Here is an 18,526-nt window from a genome sequence, read left to right on the forward strand (position 1 = left end):
AATGTAAGACAGCAGTGTGACATATTTTTGCATGTTCTGGAGCACAGCCAAGTCTTCAGAGTGAAAGCTTATCTATGATGAGTACATTTCCATGTGTGGGACTTAAACAGGACCAACGGCCTGTCCTGAAACTGAAATACCACTCGTGCTTTAGAAATACCTTCCAGCCAACGTTCTATATAAAGCACTCTCATCCAGCACTGGGTTAAACCTCGACAAGGCTGAACTTTCAGTTCCTCACTCTCGGTGCTCCTCACACAACGATGAACACTGAGCCCAGGTCTCCGAGGCCAGGCAGCAAAGCCATCAGGAAATTCAGGTGCGTCTCTTTGGTGGGCAGCTTGACCAGGAATTGGCAGAAATGGGCAACTGAGCATTCGCATAAACAGAAAACAGAGCCTCAAGGCTGGCTACCTGACGGATTTAAAGATGAAGATTCTGTCAATCAAGACACAAGCAGGGTCACCAATGAGCCATGCTCAGTAAAGGTGGCCCCGCGTAAATCCCAAAACACCCTCAGCTGTGGAAATGCGGATTCCAGCCAGGGGCTGAATGGATGTCAAGGAACTGAATCGACCATCAGAACCATTCCCGTCACTAAAACAGTTGGCACCAAATCCAGTTCAGGGAGAAATGAGATGGTGAGCTTCATGGCCGGCCGCTTCAATCAGACGGTGCCAGATGTGGCGCCAAAACCATTCTTGAGCAACAGGTCACCAACCAGAAGGCGGTTGTGTCAGAACAAGGCGTCAGAGATCTCACAATCATGGGAGAAGGAAGGGGAAGATCTGTTAAACTTCAACCGCAGTGTGGCCAACAATGCTGAAAGCAATGAGGAAGGGAAGAGGAAAGAGGCGAATGAGGAAGAGCCCAAGGAGAAGGATGGAAGGGTCGACTTGGGGAAGAAGAAGAGGTCAGTTCCGCGCATCCAGGTGCGCACAATGCAAGACCTGAAGAAGGCCTGGCTGAGTTGGGCCGAGGATCACGTCGAGAGGCAAAAGACCAACCCTTTCAGTGACGACTTTGACTATGATTACGCCAAGGGGCTCCGATTAAAGAAGGGAGATGAGGGCTACGGGCAGCCGAAGGAGGGGACCAAGACAGCAGAGAGAGGCCAGCGAGCTCAGAAACATGTGCAGAAAGAGATGCAAGAAATGTGCTTCATTATCAGGGGCATGGGTGCCCAGGGAGGAGACGGTAAGATCAGGGTCACCTTTGGCAGACTGTTTGACAGATACGTCACTGTCTCAGATAAAGTGGTTGGGATTTTGATGAGGGCTCGGAAGCATGCACTGCTGGATTTTCAGGGTGAAATGTTATGGAAGGGAGAGCACGATGATGTCGTTATCACTCTTAATTAATGACTAACGACAGGCCAGTGATTTGGAATCAAATGCATTGCATGTGCACTGATTGGTTCTTTAAAATTTCTTTCAAAATGAAAGTGCGTTATCTCCTTGGAGTAGATTGATTGGGTTTGAAGCTCCAAACATGGAGAGTTTTGTATTTTCTTTCAATGCTTGTATTCTGATTTCCGATGTCAGTGTTTCAATCAAAATAAAGATGTGTTGTGTTGAAGATTTGATTTGATACACTGTCCGTGACAAATGGATCATTTTTAAGTAGACCGGGAGGGAAGTTTAAAGAGGGAATTCCAGAGCTGGGGACCCAGGCAGCTGGAGGTACAGCTGTCAGTCATGGAGTGATTAATATCGGGGATATTCAAGAGGTCAGAATGTCTGGAGTGAGTGTCGCATGGCTGGAGGAAGTTATATAGGTTTAGAGAGATCCCATGGAAGGATTCGAAAATAACACAAAGCACTCTCCCCACCCCAACACTCCCACAGAAAAGCAGGATCATATTATCCGATATTTGTACATTATTGGGACGGAGATAGAGGTGGATTGGGAAGGGAGGAAGGCACAAGGCAGCAACATAACTCAATGTGGGTCAATTTTCAAATGTGGGTAGACTTCAATGAGCAGCAGTACAAGTCTCCAAACCTATTCACCAAACAAACATCCCAGAAGCTTTTTCCATAAGCTAGATAAGGTTAATTTTCCTTCACGATGCTGTGCTTAGATTTAATGAACGTACATCTTGTGGTGAATGAGATTCACATGGCATTATAGTTACCAATGTCACTCTGTTCCAAGTAGACACATGTATCAATATTGTAAGTGTAGTTGCACTACCTGACCACCAAGGGGAGTAGCTCTGGGAGTACTCGAGAGTTTGTACTGGGCTCCTCCCTTGGCTCCGCCCAGAACTCCTCCCCCTGGAGCTGCTGTATAAAGATCCGCGTCACAGAGTCAGCCAGCCAGTTCACAGAAAGTTCAATGGCTAACAGGCTGGCTCTGTTGTAAGTATATTAAAAACGCTATTCTAATCCTACAAGCAAGTGTCCGTAGAATTGTTGGTTCCAACACATCTTTCATATGGGTCGCTGATGTTGCCACAGATATGAATGTTGGATAAACACTGTGGCCTGCAAGAGACGAGAGAGCCAACACCGTGGGTTAAATTGTGAATCCGGGATGTATCTCGGGAATTTGTTCACGCAACACCTGTTTTCAGACAATATTTATATTCTGTTTATTTTTAAAGACACGTGTGTGAGAGGAATTAGATCCATCAGAAGCATTGATCATTCTGCTCCAAGTATTCCTCCATTCCACCATTCTCAATTCCATACCTCCCATCCACATTTGTTATCTCTCTTTCGCTAATTTACCCTCCCCATCATTTCTCCTGGATTCTGCTCCTGCACCTCAAACTCCTGTCCATGTCCACTCCACTCTCCCCACATCACCCTCAGCCTCCGCCTCCATCTTCCTCCTCTGTTCCATCCCACCTCCCTCACCGCTGACCCCACCTCTTCCCACCCTAGCTCCCCTCATACCTTCCCCCCCCCGATCTAACCCATCACGTCTCCACCCACTCCGCCCCTCCCTCTTCCCCTTTTCTACCCTCTCATTCTCTCCCACCTTGCCCCTCTGTTCACTCTCATCTCCGCTCCCCCACCTTTCTCCAAGTTCCCTCAACTCTTCCACCTCCCCCTTACTATTCCTGTCCTCCTCCTTCTCCATCCCTCTTCTCCCCCTCCAACCTCATTCCCCCCTTCCCACCCTCCTTCACCAGCACCCCCCATGCTTGCCTCTTCCTCCTCCCTCCTCCTTCCCATCCCTCCTCAACCCCTCCTCCAAGCACTCTTACCCCTTCCCCCACCCCAATGCCTCTTTGCCCTCCCCAACCACATGCCCTCTCCCCCACAGCACCCCGGCCTTTCTCCCCCTCCCCAATGGTTCATTGACCTCCCCCAAGCCCAATTCCCCCTCACCTACCCCATCCCTCCTCCACAATGCCTCTTCTCCCTCCCCCTCATCTCCCTGGACCTTACCCCAATTCTCTTCCACATTCTTCAACTTCTCCCCTCCCCAATCCTTTACCCATCCCCCATCTTCCCACCTCCCCTAAACCATCTAAACTCCTCTCCATCTTCCCACCTCCCCCAACACTTCCACCAACACGTCTACCCCAACCCCACTTCCAACAATCCCTCTTTCCCCACTCCTTCCAACACCTCGTCTTCCTCCCTCCCTTCCCCAACCCTTTACCCCCAAATCCACCTCCTCATCAACTCGCCCTCCCAAACCGCTATTAGCCCTCCTCTCAAGCCATCTTTCCCCAACTCATCTTCCCCTTCCCCATCTCCTCCCTTCTTCCTGCCTTCTTAACCTCTATTCCCCTCTCCTCCTGCCTCTGCACCAATCTCCCCCTCAAACACCTTTTCCCCAACCCTCCCCCCACCCATCCTCCCCCCAACATTTATTTCCCCTACCCCCTCTTCCATCCTTCATTCCTCCTGCCCACTCACGCCTCCGCCCTGCACAACCTTCTCCCTCCATTCCCCCTTCCTTTCCCCATCCCTCTCCCCTCTTTCCAGTTCCCCCCTCCTCCCCCTCTCCACCCTTCCCTCCCCTTACATAGAACAGTACAGCACAGAACAGGCCCTTCGGCCCTCGATGCTGTGCCGAGCCATGATCACCCTACTCAAACCCACGTAACCACCCTATACCCGTAACCCAATAACCCCCCCTTAACCTTACTTTATTAGGACACTACGGGCAATTTAGCATGGCCAATCCACCTAACCCGCACATCTTTGGACTGTGGGAGGAAACCGGAGCACCCGGAGGAAACCCACGCACACACGGGGAGGACGTGCAGACTCCGCACAGACAGTGACCCAGCCGGGAATCGAACCTGGGACCCTGGAGCTGTGAAGCATTTATGCTAACCACCATGCTACCGTGCTGCCCACTTCTTCCCTCTTCTCTTCTCCCGCTCCCTTCTCCCCCGCCCCCTTGCATCACTCCCCTCCCCCTCCTGCTCCTCACTCGCCCCCCTCTTCCCCAATCCCCCCTCAACAGAAACAGGAGAAAGGAAGGAAATTATGGGGTTCAGAGATACAGGAGGGGGAAAGATTCAGTTGGGGGAATAGCCGGAGCGATCAATACTCAGCCTAGCCCAGGCCCGTGCAGACTCTCAGCTAAGATCAAGCATCAGATCACATCCAAAATCAGGTCTGATGCCTTATCTTGCCAGCTTGGATCTAGTTTCTCCCTTTTATGGGGACCAGGAATTGGATTCAAATTGAATTGGTTCCTTCAATCGCCAAAACCCCACTCCCACCCTTCCCCCACTTTGCCATCACTCCCCCATGCTTGCATCATCCCCCTCCCTCCCACACTTCCCCTAATCCCCCTCCCCAGCAACTCCTCTCCACAATGCCTATTACCTCAGCCCATCTCAGAATCATAGAATTCTACAGTAGAGAAGGAGGCCATTTGGCCCATCGAGTCTGCACCAACCCTCCGAAAGATCACCCTACCTAGGACCACAACCTCTCCCTATCCCCGTAACCCCACCTAACCCTTGGACAATTAGGGACAATTGATCATGGCCAATCCACCCAAACTGCATATATTTGGACTGTGGGATAAAACCGAGCACCTGGAGGAAACCCACGCAGACATGGAGATAAAATACAAACTCCACACCCGAGGCCGGAATCAAACCACGGCGCTGTGATGTAGCAGTGCTAACCATTGTGCCACCCATCGTCTCCCAACCTCCTACTGAAACCCTCCCACCACCTCCCCAACCTCTTTACCTCAACCTGCCCTCCCCTCTGTCCATCCTTCTTCGCCCCCTCCACTACACCCTCACCACCTCCTCTCCTCCCCTCATCCCATCCGCTCCCCCTCCCTTTACCCCTTCGCCTTTCTCCCTCTAACCTTCCACTATCACCCTCCCCTCCCTCCTATTTCCCCATATCCCCCAACACCTCCCACTCCCTCCTCACCCCCTCCACCTCTCAGCAGCCCTCTTCCTCCACCTCTTCTACCCGTCCTTTTCTCTCCTTCCACTTTTCTCCCCCTCTCCCCTCTCCTACCCCTTCCCTCCATCTCACACCCCTCCCCAGTTTCCCCACCTCACTACCCTCCTCCTTCTCTACTCCTCACACTCCCCTCCTCCTCCTCAGTTTCCTCACACTCACTCCCTCCTCCTCTCCCACCCCTTCTCCTGCCCTCTCCGCTCTCATGCATCCCCTCCCCTCTTGTCCACCTTCCCTCTTCCACCTTCCTCCATCTCCCTCCTGTACCACCTCCCCCCATACAATCCCTACATTGCAGAAGGAGGCCATTCAGCCCACCTAGTCTCACCAACACTCCGAAAGAGCACCCACCTAGGCCCACTCCCCCACCCTATTCCCACAGCCTCACCTAACCCGTACACCTTTGGACACTTAAGGGGTAATTTAGCCAATCCACCTACTCTGCACATCTTTGAACTTTGGAAGGAAACACCAGAGCACCCAGAGGAAACCCACGCAGACACGGGGAGAATGTGCAGACTCCGCAGTCACCCAAGGCCAGAATCAAACCTGGTTTCTTGTGCTGAGAGGCAGCAGTGATAACCATTGTGCTGCCCTCCCCTCTCCCTTCCTCCTCTTCCCCATGACCCATCCCCACCATCCTCCCCCACTCCTATGTCCCCTCCTTCTCCCCCTCCCTGCACATAGTCCTGGGCTTTGGAATGTGGCAGTCTGCAAAACTCAGTCAGGGACAACTCTTTGCGCTGGAAGACCAACAAGTTTCGGGCAGACCAAAGAGCATCTTTCACCGAGCTGATGATCCTCCAGCAATCGCTGAAGTTCGTCTCAGTGTGTGTCCCTGGGAGCAGCCCGTAGAGCAGAGTCCTGCGTCATGGAGCTGCTCGGGATGAACCTTGACAAAAACCACCTCATCCCTCTCCAGACCTTCTTTCCAAAGCCACATTCCAGAGGAAGTGGGCAACTGACTCTGCCCCACCGCAGTCATGTCAAAGGTAAGATGCAGATTTCAGGAGCCTCTGGGCACGTAGGAAAGATCTGAAGGGGAGGGCCTTTCTCACCACCTGCCAAGCTAGATCTTGGTGCTTGTTTGAAAGTTCTGGTGATGAGGCGTTCTGCCAAATGACCTGACAGTCTGCTCAGCGAACCAGCTGGCTCAATCCGCCATCTTCTTTTCCCACAGGGCCTTCAGGACGTTTTGTACAGACTGATGGACTAATATTCAAAGGGGTTTCTCTGCATTACCACGAGGGACAAGTGGTAAAGTGGTACGGCACGGTCCAACTACTTGGAGCCTGGCGCAGCAGCGCAGCCAGATGCGTCCCAACACCGCGGACAGGAAGAACCACCGCACATGGTGACACTTGGTGTTTGCCAACCCAGGGTCTACGCAGCCACACACAGAGGTGGCCATCAGGATTAGAGTGAACCCGGCCCACGCAGACTGTTAGATCAGATGGAGCAGCAATTCAAGCCCAGGTGTCAAGATCAGGTTTCATGCCTTATCCTCTCAGTTTGGGTCTTGTTTGTCCCACTTGTGGAGACCAGGGGTCCGCGCCTGCGCAGACTCTCAGTCTTGCCGGGAACGGCGCCTGCGCAGACTCTCAGCCTTGCCGGGGACGGCGCCTGCGCAGACTCTCAGCCCTTCACGGAACGACGCCTGCGCAGACTCTCAGCCCTTCAGGGAACGGCGCGTGCGCAGACTCTCAGCCTTGCCGGGGCCCGCGCCTGCGCCTGCGCACTCACATCCTTGCTGAGGTAAGCGGCTGGCGGGGGAAGCGAACCAGATCCGAGCTGCTGCTGTCACCCCGGTGGGTCTGAGCCGCAGCTGGGTCGGGAATGGGGAGCCGGAGTCCAAGCCGGGGCAGAGAGGCAGCTGCATTTCTGTAGCGCCTCCCTGGGCGTCCCAAAGGCGCTACTGAAATGTAGTCACCTCAGAGGCGGGCAGTGAGGAGGAGGAGGAGGAGGAGGAGGAGGAGGAGGAGGAGGAGGAGGAGGAGGGGTGGGGGGGGGGCAGTGAGGAGGAGGGGTGGGGGGGGCAGTGAGGAGGAGGGGAGGGGGGGGGGCAGTGAGGAGGAGGGGGGGGGGGGGGGGCAGTGAGGAGGAGGGGGGGGGGGGGGGGCAGTGAGGAGGAGGGGAGGGGGGGGGGCAGTGAGGAGGAGGGGTGGGGGGGGGCAGTGAGGAGGAGGGGTGGGGGGGGGCAGTGAGGAGGAGGGGTGGGGGGGGGGCAGTGAGGAGGAGGGGTGGGGGGGGGGCAGTGAGGAGGAGGGGTGGGGGGGGGGCAGTGAGGAGGAGGGGTGGGGGGGGGGCAGTGAGGAGGAGGGGTGGGGTGGGGGCAGTGAGGAGGAGGGGAGGGGGGGGGGCAGTGAGGAGGAGGGGTGGGGGGGGGGGCAGTGAGGAGGAGGGGTGGGGGGGGGGGGCAGTGAGGAGGAGGGGTGGGGGGGGGGCAGTGAGGAGGAGGGGTGGGGGGGGGGGCAGTGAGGAGGAGGGGTGGGGGGGGGGGGGGGGGGCAAGTGAGGAGGAGGGGTGGGGGGGGGCAGTGAGGAGGAGGGGTGGGGGGGGCAGTGAGGAGGAGGGGTGGGGGGGCAGTGAGGAGGAGGGGTGGGGGGGGCAGTGAGGAGGAGGGGGGGGGGGGGCAGTGAGGAGGAGGGGTGGGGGGGGCAGTGAGGAGGAGGGGTGGGGGGGGGCAGTGAGGAGGGGGGGTGGGGGGGGGCAGTGAGGAGGAGGGGTGGGGGGGGGCAGTGAGGAGGAGGGGTGGGGGGGGGCAGTGAGGAGGGGTGGTGGGGGGGCAGTGAGGAGGAGGGGTGGGGGGGCAGTGAGGAGGAGGGGTGGGGGGGCAGTGAGGAGGAGGGGTGGGGGGGCAGTGAGGAGGAGGGGTGGGGGGGGCAGTTGAGGAGGAGGGTGGGGGGGGCAGTGAGGAGGAGGGGTGGGGGGGGCAGTGAGGGATGAGGGATGGGGGGGCAGTGAGGAGGAGGGGGTGGGGGGGTCAGTGAGGTGAGAGGGTGGGGGGGCAGTGAGGAGGAGGGGTTGGGGGGGGCCAAGTAGTAGGAGGAGGGGTGGGGGGGGGGCAGTGAGGAGGATGGGTGGTGGGGGGGGCCAGTGAGGAGGAGGGGTGGGGGGGGGGCCAGTGAGGAGGAGGTGTGGGGGGGCATGTGAAGTGAGGGAGGGGTGGGGGGGCAGTGAGGAGGAGGGGTGGGGGGGGCCAGTGAGGAGGTGTGGTGGGGGGGCAGTGAGGAGGAGGGGTGGGGGGGCAGTGAGGAGGCGGGGTGGGGGTGGCAGTGAGGAGGAGGGTGTGGGGGGGGCAGTGAGGAGGGAGGGGTGCGGGGGGCTAGGCAGTGAGGAGGAGGGGGTGGGGGGCCAGTGAGGAGGAGGGGTGGGGGGGGCAGTGAGGAGGAGGGGTGGGGGGCAGTGAGGAGGAGGGGTGGGGGCAGTGAGGAGGAGGGGGGGGGGCAGTGAGGAGGAGGAGGAGGAGGGGTGGGGGCAGTGAGGAGGGAGGAGGAGGGGGGTGGGGGCAGTGAGGAGGAGGAGGAGGAGGGGTGGGGGCAGTGAGGAGGAGGAGGAGGGGTGGGGGCAGTGAGGAGGAGGAGGGGGGGTGGGGGCAGTGAGGAGGAGGAGGAGTGGGGGCAGTGAGGAGGAGGAGGAGGAGGGGGGCAGTGGGAGGAGGAGGAGGAGGAGGGGTGGGGGCAGTGAGGAGGAGGAGGAGGAGGGGTGGGGGCAGTGAGGAGGAGGAGGGGGGGGGGCAGTGAGGAGGGAGGAGGGGGTGGGGGCAGTGAGGAGGAGGAGGAGGGGGGGGGGCAGGAGGAGGAGGAGGAGGAGGGGGGGGGCAGGAGGAGGAGGAGGAGGGGTGGGGGCAGTGAGGAGGAGGAGGAGGGGTGGGGACAGTGAGGAGGAGGAGGAGGGGGGGGGGCAGTGAGGAGGAGGAGGAGGGGGGGGGGCAGTGAGGAGGAGGAGGAGGAGGGGTGGGGGCAGTGAGGAGGAGGAGGGGTGGGGCAGTGAGGAGGAGGAGGAGGGGCGGGGGCAGTGAGGAGGAGGAGGAGGGGTGGGGGCAGTGAGGAGGAGGAGGAGGAGGGGTGGGGGCAGTGAGGAGGAGGGGTGGGGGCAGTGAGGAGGAGGAGGAGGAGGGGTGGGGGCAGTGAGGAGGAGGAAGAGGGGGGGTGGGGGCAGTGAGGAGGAGGAAGAGGGGTGGGGGCAGTGAGGAGGAGGAGGGGTGGGGGCAGTGAGGAGGAGGAGGGGTGGGGGCAGTGAGGAGGAGGAGGGGTGGGGGCAGTGAGGAGGAGGAGGGGCGGGGGCAGTGAGGAGGAGGGGCGGGGGCAGTGAGGAGGAGGAGGAGGAGGGGCGGGGGCAGTGAGGAGGAGGAGGAGGAGGGGCGGGGGCAGTGAGGAGGAGGAGGAGGAGGGGTGGGGGCAGTGAGGAGGAGGAGGAGGGGTGGGGGCAGTGAGGAGGAGGAGGAGGGGTGGGGGCAGTGAGGAGGAGGAGGAGGAGGAGGGGTGGGGGCAGTGAGGAGGAGGAGGAGGAGGGGTGGGGGCAGTGAGGAGGAGGAGGGGTGGGGGCAGTGAGGAGGAGGAGGGGTGGGGGCAGTGAGGAGGAGGAGGGGTGGGGCAGTGAGGAGGAGGAGGTGTGGGGGCAGTGAGGAAGAGGAGGGGTGGGGGCAGTGAGGAAGAGGAGGGGTGGGGGTAGTGAGGAAGAGGAGAGGTAGTGAGAAGGAAGGGGTAGTGAGCATGAGGAGAGGGTAGTGAGGAGGGGGGGGGGGTAGTGAGGCAGAGTGGAGGGGGTAGTGAAGAGGAGGGGTAGTGAGGAGGGAGGAGGGGTCGTGAGGAGGGGTGGCGGGTAGTGAGGAGGGGTTGGGTAGTGAGGAAGGGTGGGGGTCATGAGGAGGGGTGGGGGTAGCGAGGAGGAGATGGGTGGTAGTGAGGAGGAGATGGGGTAGTGAGGACGAGGAGGGCAGAGTTGGGGGGGGGGGCAGAGTTATTGAGCTGGGGAGATGGTACAGAGGTGAAGCCATGGAGGGATCTGAAAACAAGAATGAGAATTTTAAAATCAAGATATTGTTTAACTGGAGGCAGATGTAGTTCAGTCAGCCCAGGATTGGATTGGATTGGATTGGATTTGTTTATTGTCATGTGTACCGAGGTACAGTGAAAAGTATTTTTCTGCAAGCAGCTCAACAGATCATTCAGTACATGGGAAGAAAAGGGAATTAAACAAAATTCAAGAAAATACATAATAGGGCAACACAAGATATGCAATGTAACTACATAAGCATTGGCATCGGATGAAGCATACAGGGTGTAGTGTTAATGAGGTCAGTCAATAAGAGGGTCATTTAGGAGTCTGGTGACAGTGGGGAAGAAGCTGTTTTTGAGTCTGTTCATACGTGTTCTCAGACTTCTGTATCTCCTGCCTGATGGAAGAAGTTGGAAAAGTGAGTAAGCCGGGTGGGAGGGATCCTTGATTATGCTGCTTGCTTTCCCCCGGCAGCGGGAGGTGTAGATGGAGTCCATGGATGGGAGGCAGGTTCGTGTGATGGACTGGGCGGTGTTCACGACTCTCTGAAGTTCCTTGCGGTCCTGGGCCGAGCAGTTGCCTTACCAGGCTGTGATGCAGCCCGATAGGATGCTTTCTGTGGTGCATCTGTAAAAGTTGGTAAGGGTTAATGTGGACATGCTGAATTTCCTTAGTTTCCTGAGGAAGTATAGGCGCTGTTGTGCTTTTTTGGTGATAGCGTCGACGTGAGTGGACCTGGACAGATTTTTGGTGATGTGCACCCCTAGGAATTTGAAACTAGGTGATGGACGAACAGGGTTGTGAGAGTTGGGACACAGACAGCAGAGTCTAGATCATCTTAGGCTTACAGAGACTGGCCAAGGTGTGTTGGAAAAATACCAAAGCCAGGAAATGATGTTAAACCCCCGAAATCGCTGGTTAGCCTTCAGCTGGAGTATTGTGTCCTGTTCTGGACACCACATTCGAGGAAGGGTGCAGAGGTGATTTATTCACATCAGAGTTGAGGGACTTCTAGAGAAGCTGGAATTGTTCCCCTGAGAGCAGAAAAGATTAAATAGAGGTATGTAAAATTAGGAGGAGTTTTGATTAAAAATAAATAGGAAGAAACTGTTTCTAGCAGCAGGAGTCAGTAGCCAGAGGGACACAGGTTTAAAATAATTGGTAGAAAACACAGAGGAGCTGAGTATTGTGCACAGATTTGGTCCCCTTATTTGAGGAAAGATATAGTGGCTTTGGAGGCAGTTCAGAGGAGGTTCCAGAGATGAGGGGTCTGTCGTGTGAGAAGAGATGGAGCAGTTTAGGTTTATACCCTCTAGAGTTTAGAAGAATGAGGGGAGATCTAATTGAGGTATACAAGATGTTAAAAGATTTGGATAAAGTAGACATTGAGCTGATGCTTCCTCTTGTGAGGCAGCTAACCTACACGAGTACGAAACCACCGTCACAAACATCATCAGTAAGTGTGTTGAGGACTTTGTACCAAAGACGACAATATGGGTATTCCCCAATCGACAACCCTGGCTCAACCAAAAGGTTCACTCCCTGCTGAAGTTCCGGACAGAGGCGTTCAAGCATGACGACCCTGACCTATATAAGAAATCCAGGTACGACGTACGGAAAGCCACCAGGGATGCAAAAAGACAATACTGCATCAAAATAGAGTCCCAGGCCAACGACACTAACCCACGACGACTATGGCAGGGCCTACACAGGATCACAGGCTATAAAGCAAGGCCAGGCGGAATATCTGGCGCTGGAGCATCCCTACCCGATGATCTGAACATGTTCTATGCCCGCTTTGAGCAGTCAGCCAATGTATCAGTGCCACCCGCCCCAACAGCCCTGGACACACCCATACCCACTATTACAGCCTCGGAGGTAAGAGCTGCCTTCTTGAAAGTGAATCCGCGGAAAGCGACGGGCCCTGACCGAGTCCCTGCGCGAGCACTCTGAGCCTAGGCAGACCAGATGGCGAGTGTATTCGCAGATATCTTCACCACCTCTCTGCTCTGAGGTCCCCACCTCGTTCAAGAAGACCACCATAATACCAATACCTACCAGTACCAAAGAAGAACAAGGTTGCCTGTCTCAACGACTACCGACCGGTGGCCCTGACGTCTGTTATCATGAAATGCTTGGAGCGGTTAGTCATGAGACGGATAACTGCCAGCCTCCCAGACGGTCTCGATCCACTGCAGCTTGCTTATCACTGCAACCGGTCCACAGCAGATGCTATCTCCCTGGCTCTCTGAATCAACACTCGGAACACCTCGACAACAAGGGCACCTATGTAAGACTGCTGTTCATAGACTACAGCTCCGCCTAAAACACCATTATCCCAACAAGACTAATAAACAAACTCTGCAATCTTGGATTTGACCCCTCCCTGTGCAGCTGGATCCTCGACTTCCTCACCAACAGACTGCAATCTGTCAGGATAGGCAACAGCACCTCCTCCACAATAGTCGTCAACACCGGGGCCCCGCAAGGATATGTGCTCAGTCCTCTACTGTACTCCCTATACACACATGACTGTGTGGCAAGATTTAACTCCAACTCAATCTATAAGTTTGCGGATGAGGCAGCGCGGTAACACAGTGGTTAGCACAATTGCTTCACAGCTCCAGGGTCCCAGGTTTGATTCCCGGCTTGGGTCACTGTCTGTGTGGAGTCTGCACATTCTCCCCGTGTGTGCGTGGGTTTCCTCCGGGTGCTCCGGTTTCCTCCCACAGTCCAAAGATGTGCGGGTTAGATGGATTGACCATGCTAAATTGCCCATAGTGTCCAAAATTGCCCTTAGTGTTGGGTGGGGTTAGGGTGGGGGTGTGGGCTTGGGCAGGGTGCTCTTTCGAAGAGCCGGTGCAGACTCGATGGGCTGAATGGCCTCCTTCTGCACTATAAATTCTATGATCTATGAAACGACTGTGGTGAGCTATATCTCAAACATCGACGAATCAGACTGCAGAAGGGAGATAAATCACTTGGTTGCAAGGTGTACCGAAAACAACCTCTCTAAATGTTGGAAATACCAAGGAACTGATCATTGCTTCAGGAAGCGCAGCACGACACACACTCCTGTCTGCATCAATGGCTCCGGAGTGGAGATGGTCGATAGCTTTAAGTTCCTGGGGGTCACCATCACCAACAGTCTGTCCTGGTCCACTCACGTTGATGCAACAGTCAAGAAAGCCCAACAACGTCTCTACTTCCTACGGAAATTAAAGAAATTCGGCATGTCTGCATCGACTCTCACAAACTTCTACAGATGTGCGATAGAGAGCATCGTATCCGGCTGCATCACAGCCTGGTATGGCAACTGTTCGGTCCAAGATCACAAGAAACTGCAGAGTGTGGTGAACTCAGCCCAACGCATCACACAAACTTGCCACCCCCACATTGATTCTGTATACACCTCCCGCTACCTCAGGAAGGCAGACAGCATTATCAGAGACCCCTCCCACCGAGGCATTGCCTTCTTCCAGACCCTTCCATCAGGCAGAAGATACAGAAGTCTGAAGACCCGCACATCCAAACATAGGAACAGCTTCTTCCCCACAGCTACAAGACTCCTCAACGACTTCCCCTCGGACTGATCTGTTCCCTGTAAGAACACTATTCACGACGCCCTCTGCTGCTCTTGCTCATGTATTTGCTTTGTTTACCACCTTGTCCCGCACTGTAACCAATCACTGTTTGTCGATGTACCATTTGTTTATGTTCTCTGTTGATTATTCTTGTGTCTACTGTGTGTGTTCCTCAGCCGCAGAAAAATATTTTTCACTGTACTTCGGTGCATACGACAATAAATCAAATCAAATCAAATTCTAAAACCAGAGGTCATAATCTTAGAATGAAACAGATTTAAGAAAAACGACTTCTCCCAAAGGGTTGTGAATCTGTGGAATTTGCTATCCCAGAGTGCGGTGGATGCTGGGATAGTGAGTAAATTTAAAGAGGAGTTAGACAGATTTTTAATTGGTAATGGGTTGAAGGTTATGGAGAATGGGCAGCACAGTGGCGTTAAGGCCAGGATGGGATCAGCCATGATCACATTGAGGGTGTTAGGCTCGGGAGGCTAAATTGCCGACTCCCACTCCTAGGTACTAGGGAGGAGATGACCTGGCTGATTTTGCAATCCAGCTCTTGGCCTGTAACATTGTAGGTAGTCCTGATAGAATGACGGAGCAGACTCGATGGGCCTAATTCTGCTCCTATATCTTACGAACTTTTGAATTAAAGGGTGATGGAAGCAGATTCAATAATAATCTTCCAAAGGCAACTGGATAAATACTTGAGAAAATTTTCAGGGATGTGGGGAAAGAGCTGGGCAGTGGCATTAGCTGGGTAGCTATTTCAAAAGAGCTGGTACAGGAAGGATGGACTTACTGTAAAATCCTGTAAGTATGCATCCTGTAACTGAAGGTATCTTGCATACATTTAGCTTTGGAGGTGAAAATCTGACTGAGATTACAAAAGGTGCATGATATTTTCCATATGTAATTATCATTTTTAATTTCCGACATACATACCTGATGCCAATTTTCCAAACACTGAATCAGATCATGGTTCTCAGCGCAGGCAGTAGCAGGGGCTGGATTCTCTGTTTTTGGGACAGTAGCAGGGGCTGGATTCTCTGTTTTTGGGACAGTAGCAGGGGCTGGATTCTCTGTTTTTGGGACAGTAGCAGGGGCTGGATTCTCTGTTTTTGAGGCAGTAGCAGGGGCTGGATTCTCTGTTTTTGGGACAGTAGCAGGGGCTGGATTCTCTGTTTTTGGGACAGTAGCAGGGGCTGGATTCTCTGTTTCTGAGGCAGTAGCAGGGGCTGGATTCTCTGTTTCTGAGGCAGTAGCAGGGGCTGGATTCTCTGTTTTTGGGACAGTAGCAGGGGCTGGATTCTCTGTTTTTGAGGCAGTAGCAGGGGCTGGATTCTCTGTTTTTGGGACAGTAGCAGGGGCTGGATTCTCTGTTTTTGGGACAGTAGCAGGGGCTGGATTCTCTGTTTTTGGGACAGTAGCAGGGGCTGGATTCTCTGTTTCTGAGGCAGTAGCAGGGGCTGGATTCTCTGTTTCTGAGGCAGTAGCAGGGGCTGGATTCTCTGTTTTTGGGACAGTAGCAGGGGCTGGATTCTCTGTTTTTGAAGCAGTAGCAGGGGCTGGATTCTCTGTTTTGAGGCAGTAGCAGGGGCTGGATTCTCTGTTTCTGAGGCAGTAGCAGGGGCTGGATTCTCTGTTTTTGAGGCAGTAGCAGGGGCTGGATTCTCTGTTTTTGAGGCAGTAGCAGGGGCTGGATTCTCTGTTTTTGAGGCAGTAGCAGGGGCTGGATTCTCTGTTTTTGGGACAGTAGCAGATGCTGGATTCTCTGTTTTTGAGGCAGTAGCAGGGGCTGGATTCTCTGTTTTTGAGGCAGTAGCAGGGGCTGGATTCTCTGTTTTTGAGGCAGTAGCAGGGGCTGGATTCTCTGTTTTTGAGGCAGTAGCAGGGGCTGGATTCTCTGTTTTTGGGACAGTAGCAGATGCTGGATTCTCTGTTTTTGAGGCAGTAGCAGGGGCTGGATTCTCTGTTTTTGAGGCAGTAGCAGGGGCTGGATTCTCTGTTTTTGGGACAGTAGCAGATGCTGGATTCTCTGTTTTTGGGACAGTAGCAGATGCTGGATTCTCTGTTTTTGGGACAGTAGCAGATGCTGGATTCTCTGTTTTTGGGACAGTAGCAGATGCTGGATTCTCTGTTTTTGGGACAGCAACAGGGGCTGGATTCTTTGTTTTTGAGGCAGTAGCAGGGGCTGGATTCTCTGTTTTTGGGACAGTAGCAGGGGCTGGATTCTCTGTTTTTGAGGCAGTAGCAGGGGCTGGATTCTCTGTTTTTGGGACAGTAGCAGGGGCTGGATTCTCTGTTTTTGGGACAGTAGCAGGGGCTGGATTCTCTGTTTTTGGGACAGTAGCAGGGGCTGGATTCTCTGTTTTTGGGACAGTAGCAGGGGCTGGATTCTCTGTTTTTGAGGCAGTAGCAGGGGCTGGATTCTCTGTTTTTGAGGCAGTATCAGGGGCTGGATTCTCTGTTTTTGAGGCAGTAGCAGGGGCTGGATTCTCTGTTTTTGAAGCAGTAGCAGGGGCTGGATTCTCTGTTTTTGAGGCAGCAACAGGGGCTGGATTCTCTGTTTTTGAGGCAGCAACAGGGGCTGGATTCTCTGTTTTTGGGACAGTAGCAGGGGCTGGATTCTCTGTTTTTGGGACAGCAACAGGGGCTGGATTCTTTGTTTTTGAGGCAGTAGCAGGGGCTGGATTCTCTGTTTTTGGGACAGTAGCAGGGGCTGGATTCTCTGTTTTTGAGGCAGTAGCAGGGGCTGGATTCTCTGTTTTTGGGACAGTAGCAGGGGCTGGATTCTCTGTTTTTGGGACAGTAGCAGGGGCTGGATTCTCTGTTTTTGGGACAGTAGCAGGGGCTGGATTCTCTGTTTTTGAGGCAGTAGCAGGGGCTGGATTCTCTGTTTTTGAGGCAGTAGCAGGGGCTGGATTCTCTGTTTTTGGGACAGTAGCAGATGCTGGATTCTCTGTTTTTGGGACAGTAGCAGGGGCTGGATTCTCTGTTTTTGGGACAGTAGCAGGGGCTGGATTCTCTGTTTTTGGGACAGTAGCAGGGGCTGGATTCTCTGTTTTTGAGGCAGTAGCAGGGGCTGGATTCTCTGTTTCTGAGGCAGTAGCAGGGGCTGGATTCTCTGTTTTTGGGACAGTAGCAGGGGCTGGATTCTCTGTTTTTGAGGCAGTAGCAGGGGCTGGATTCTCTGTTTTTGAGGCAGTATCAGGGGCTGGATTCTCTGTTTTTGAGGCAGTAGCAGGGGCTGGATTCTCTGTTTTTGGGACAGCAACAGGGGCTGGATTCTTTGTTTTTGAGGCAGTAGCAGGGGCTGGATTCTCTGTTTTTGGGACAGTAGCAGGGGCTGGATTCTCTGTTTTTGAGGCAGTAGCAGGGGCTGGATTCTCTGTTTTTGGGACAGTAGCAGGGGCTGGATTCTCTGTTTTTGGGACAGTAGCAGGGGCTGGATTCTCTGTTTTTGGGACAGTAGCAGGGGCTGGATTCTCTGTTTTTGAGGCAGTAGCAGGGGCTGGATTCTCTGTTTTTGAGGCAGTAGCAGGGGCTGGATTCTCTGTTTTTGGGACAGTAGCAGATGCTGGATTCTCTGTTTTTGGGACAGTAGCAGGGGCTGGATTCTCTGTTTTTGAGGCAGTAGCAGGGGCTGGATTCTCTGTTTTTGAGGCAGTAGCAGGGGCTGGATTCTCTGTTTTTGAGGCAGTAGCAGGGGCTGGATTCTCTGTTTTTGAGGCAGTAGCAGGGGCTGGATTCTCTGTTTCTGAGGCAGTAGCAGGGGCTGGATTCTCTGTTTTTGAGGCAGTAGCAGGGGCTGGATTCTCTGTTTTTGGGACAGTAGCAGGGGCTGGATTCTCTGTTTTTGAGGCAGCAACAGGGGCTGGATTCTCTGTTTTTGAGGCAGTAGCAGGGGCTGGATTCTCTGTTTTTGGGACAGTAGCAGGGGCTGGATTCTCTGTTTTTGGGACAGTAGCAGGGGCTGGATTCTCTGTTTTTGGGACAGTAGCAGGGGCTGGATTCTCTGTTTTTGAGGCAGCAACAGGGGCTGGATTCTCTGTTTTTGAGGCAGCAACAGGGGCTGGATTCTCTGTTTCTGAGGCAGTAGCAGGGGCTGGATTCTCTGTTTTTGAGGCAGCAACAGGGGCTGGATTCTCTGTTTTTGAGGCAGTAGCAGGGGCTGGATTCTCTGTTTTTGGGACAGTAGCAGGGGCTGGATTCTCTGTTTTTGGGACAGTAGCAGGGGCTGGATTCTCTGTTTTTGAGGCAGTAGCAGGGGCTGGATTCTCTGTTTTTGAGGCAGTAGCAGGGGCTGGATTCTCTGTTTTTGGGACTACGTCCCCACGCCGTTGTCAAAACTGTGGACTTTGCCGGCAGTAAGGGGCCACATATTCCTCGCCCTGCAGGGGGCTAGCAGAAACACGGCGTAAATCGCGCAGCTTTTGCTGCAGACACGGGGCCCCCCGCACTTCCGGATGGGAGGCGGCGTATTGTCACGGCGGCGGCCTCCAACGGCTGTGCTCCATGGCGGACTCCAACCCCGGA

At 54.6% G+C, this 18,526-nt stretch overlaps 1 protein-coding gene across 5 annotated transcripts in view; it reads left to right on the plus strand.

Moving 5' to 3' along the window:
• The first annotated feature begins 222 nt into the window (after nucleotides 1–222).
• Nucleotides 223–18,526, plus strand: part of timmdc1 (translocase of inner mitochondrial membrane domain containing 1) — a 38,866-nt gene continuing 20,562 nt past the window's right edge. Inside the window, exon 1 of one of the 5 annotated variants that reach the window (XM_038803777.1) lies at nucleotides 223–319. In XM_038803777.1, the coding sequence (XP_038659705.1) occupies nucleotides 264–319 (56 nt within the window). In that variant the 5' untranslated portion in view covers nucleotides 223–263. Of the gene's footprint in view, nucleotides 320–7,123; nucleotides 7,211–10,802; nucleotides 10,822–14,683; nucleotides 14,801–18,526 lie in introns of those variants that run through there. The other 4 variants (XM_038803780.1, XM_038803779.1, XM_038803782.1 and 1 more) reach the window with 4 other exon arrangements.

The sequence above is a fragment of the Scyliorhinus canicula genome, chromosome 7 (genome assembly GCF_902713615.1).
Source record: "Scyliorhinus canicula chromosome 7, sScyCan1.1, whole genome shotgun sequence".
Classification (NCBI taxonomy): domain Eukaryota; kingdom Metazoa; phylum Chordata; class Chondrichthyes; order Carcharhiniformes; family Scyliorhinidae; genus Scyliorhinus; species Scyliorhinus canicula.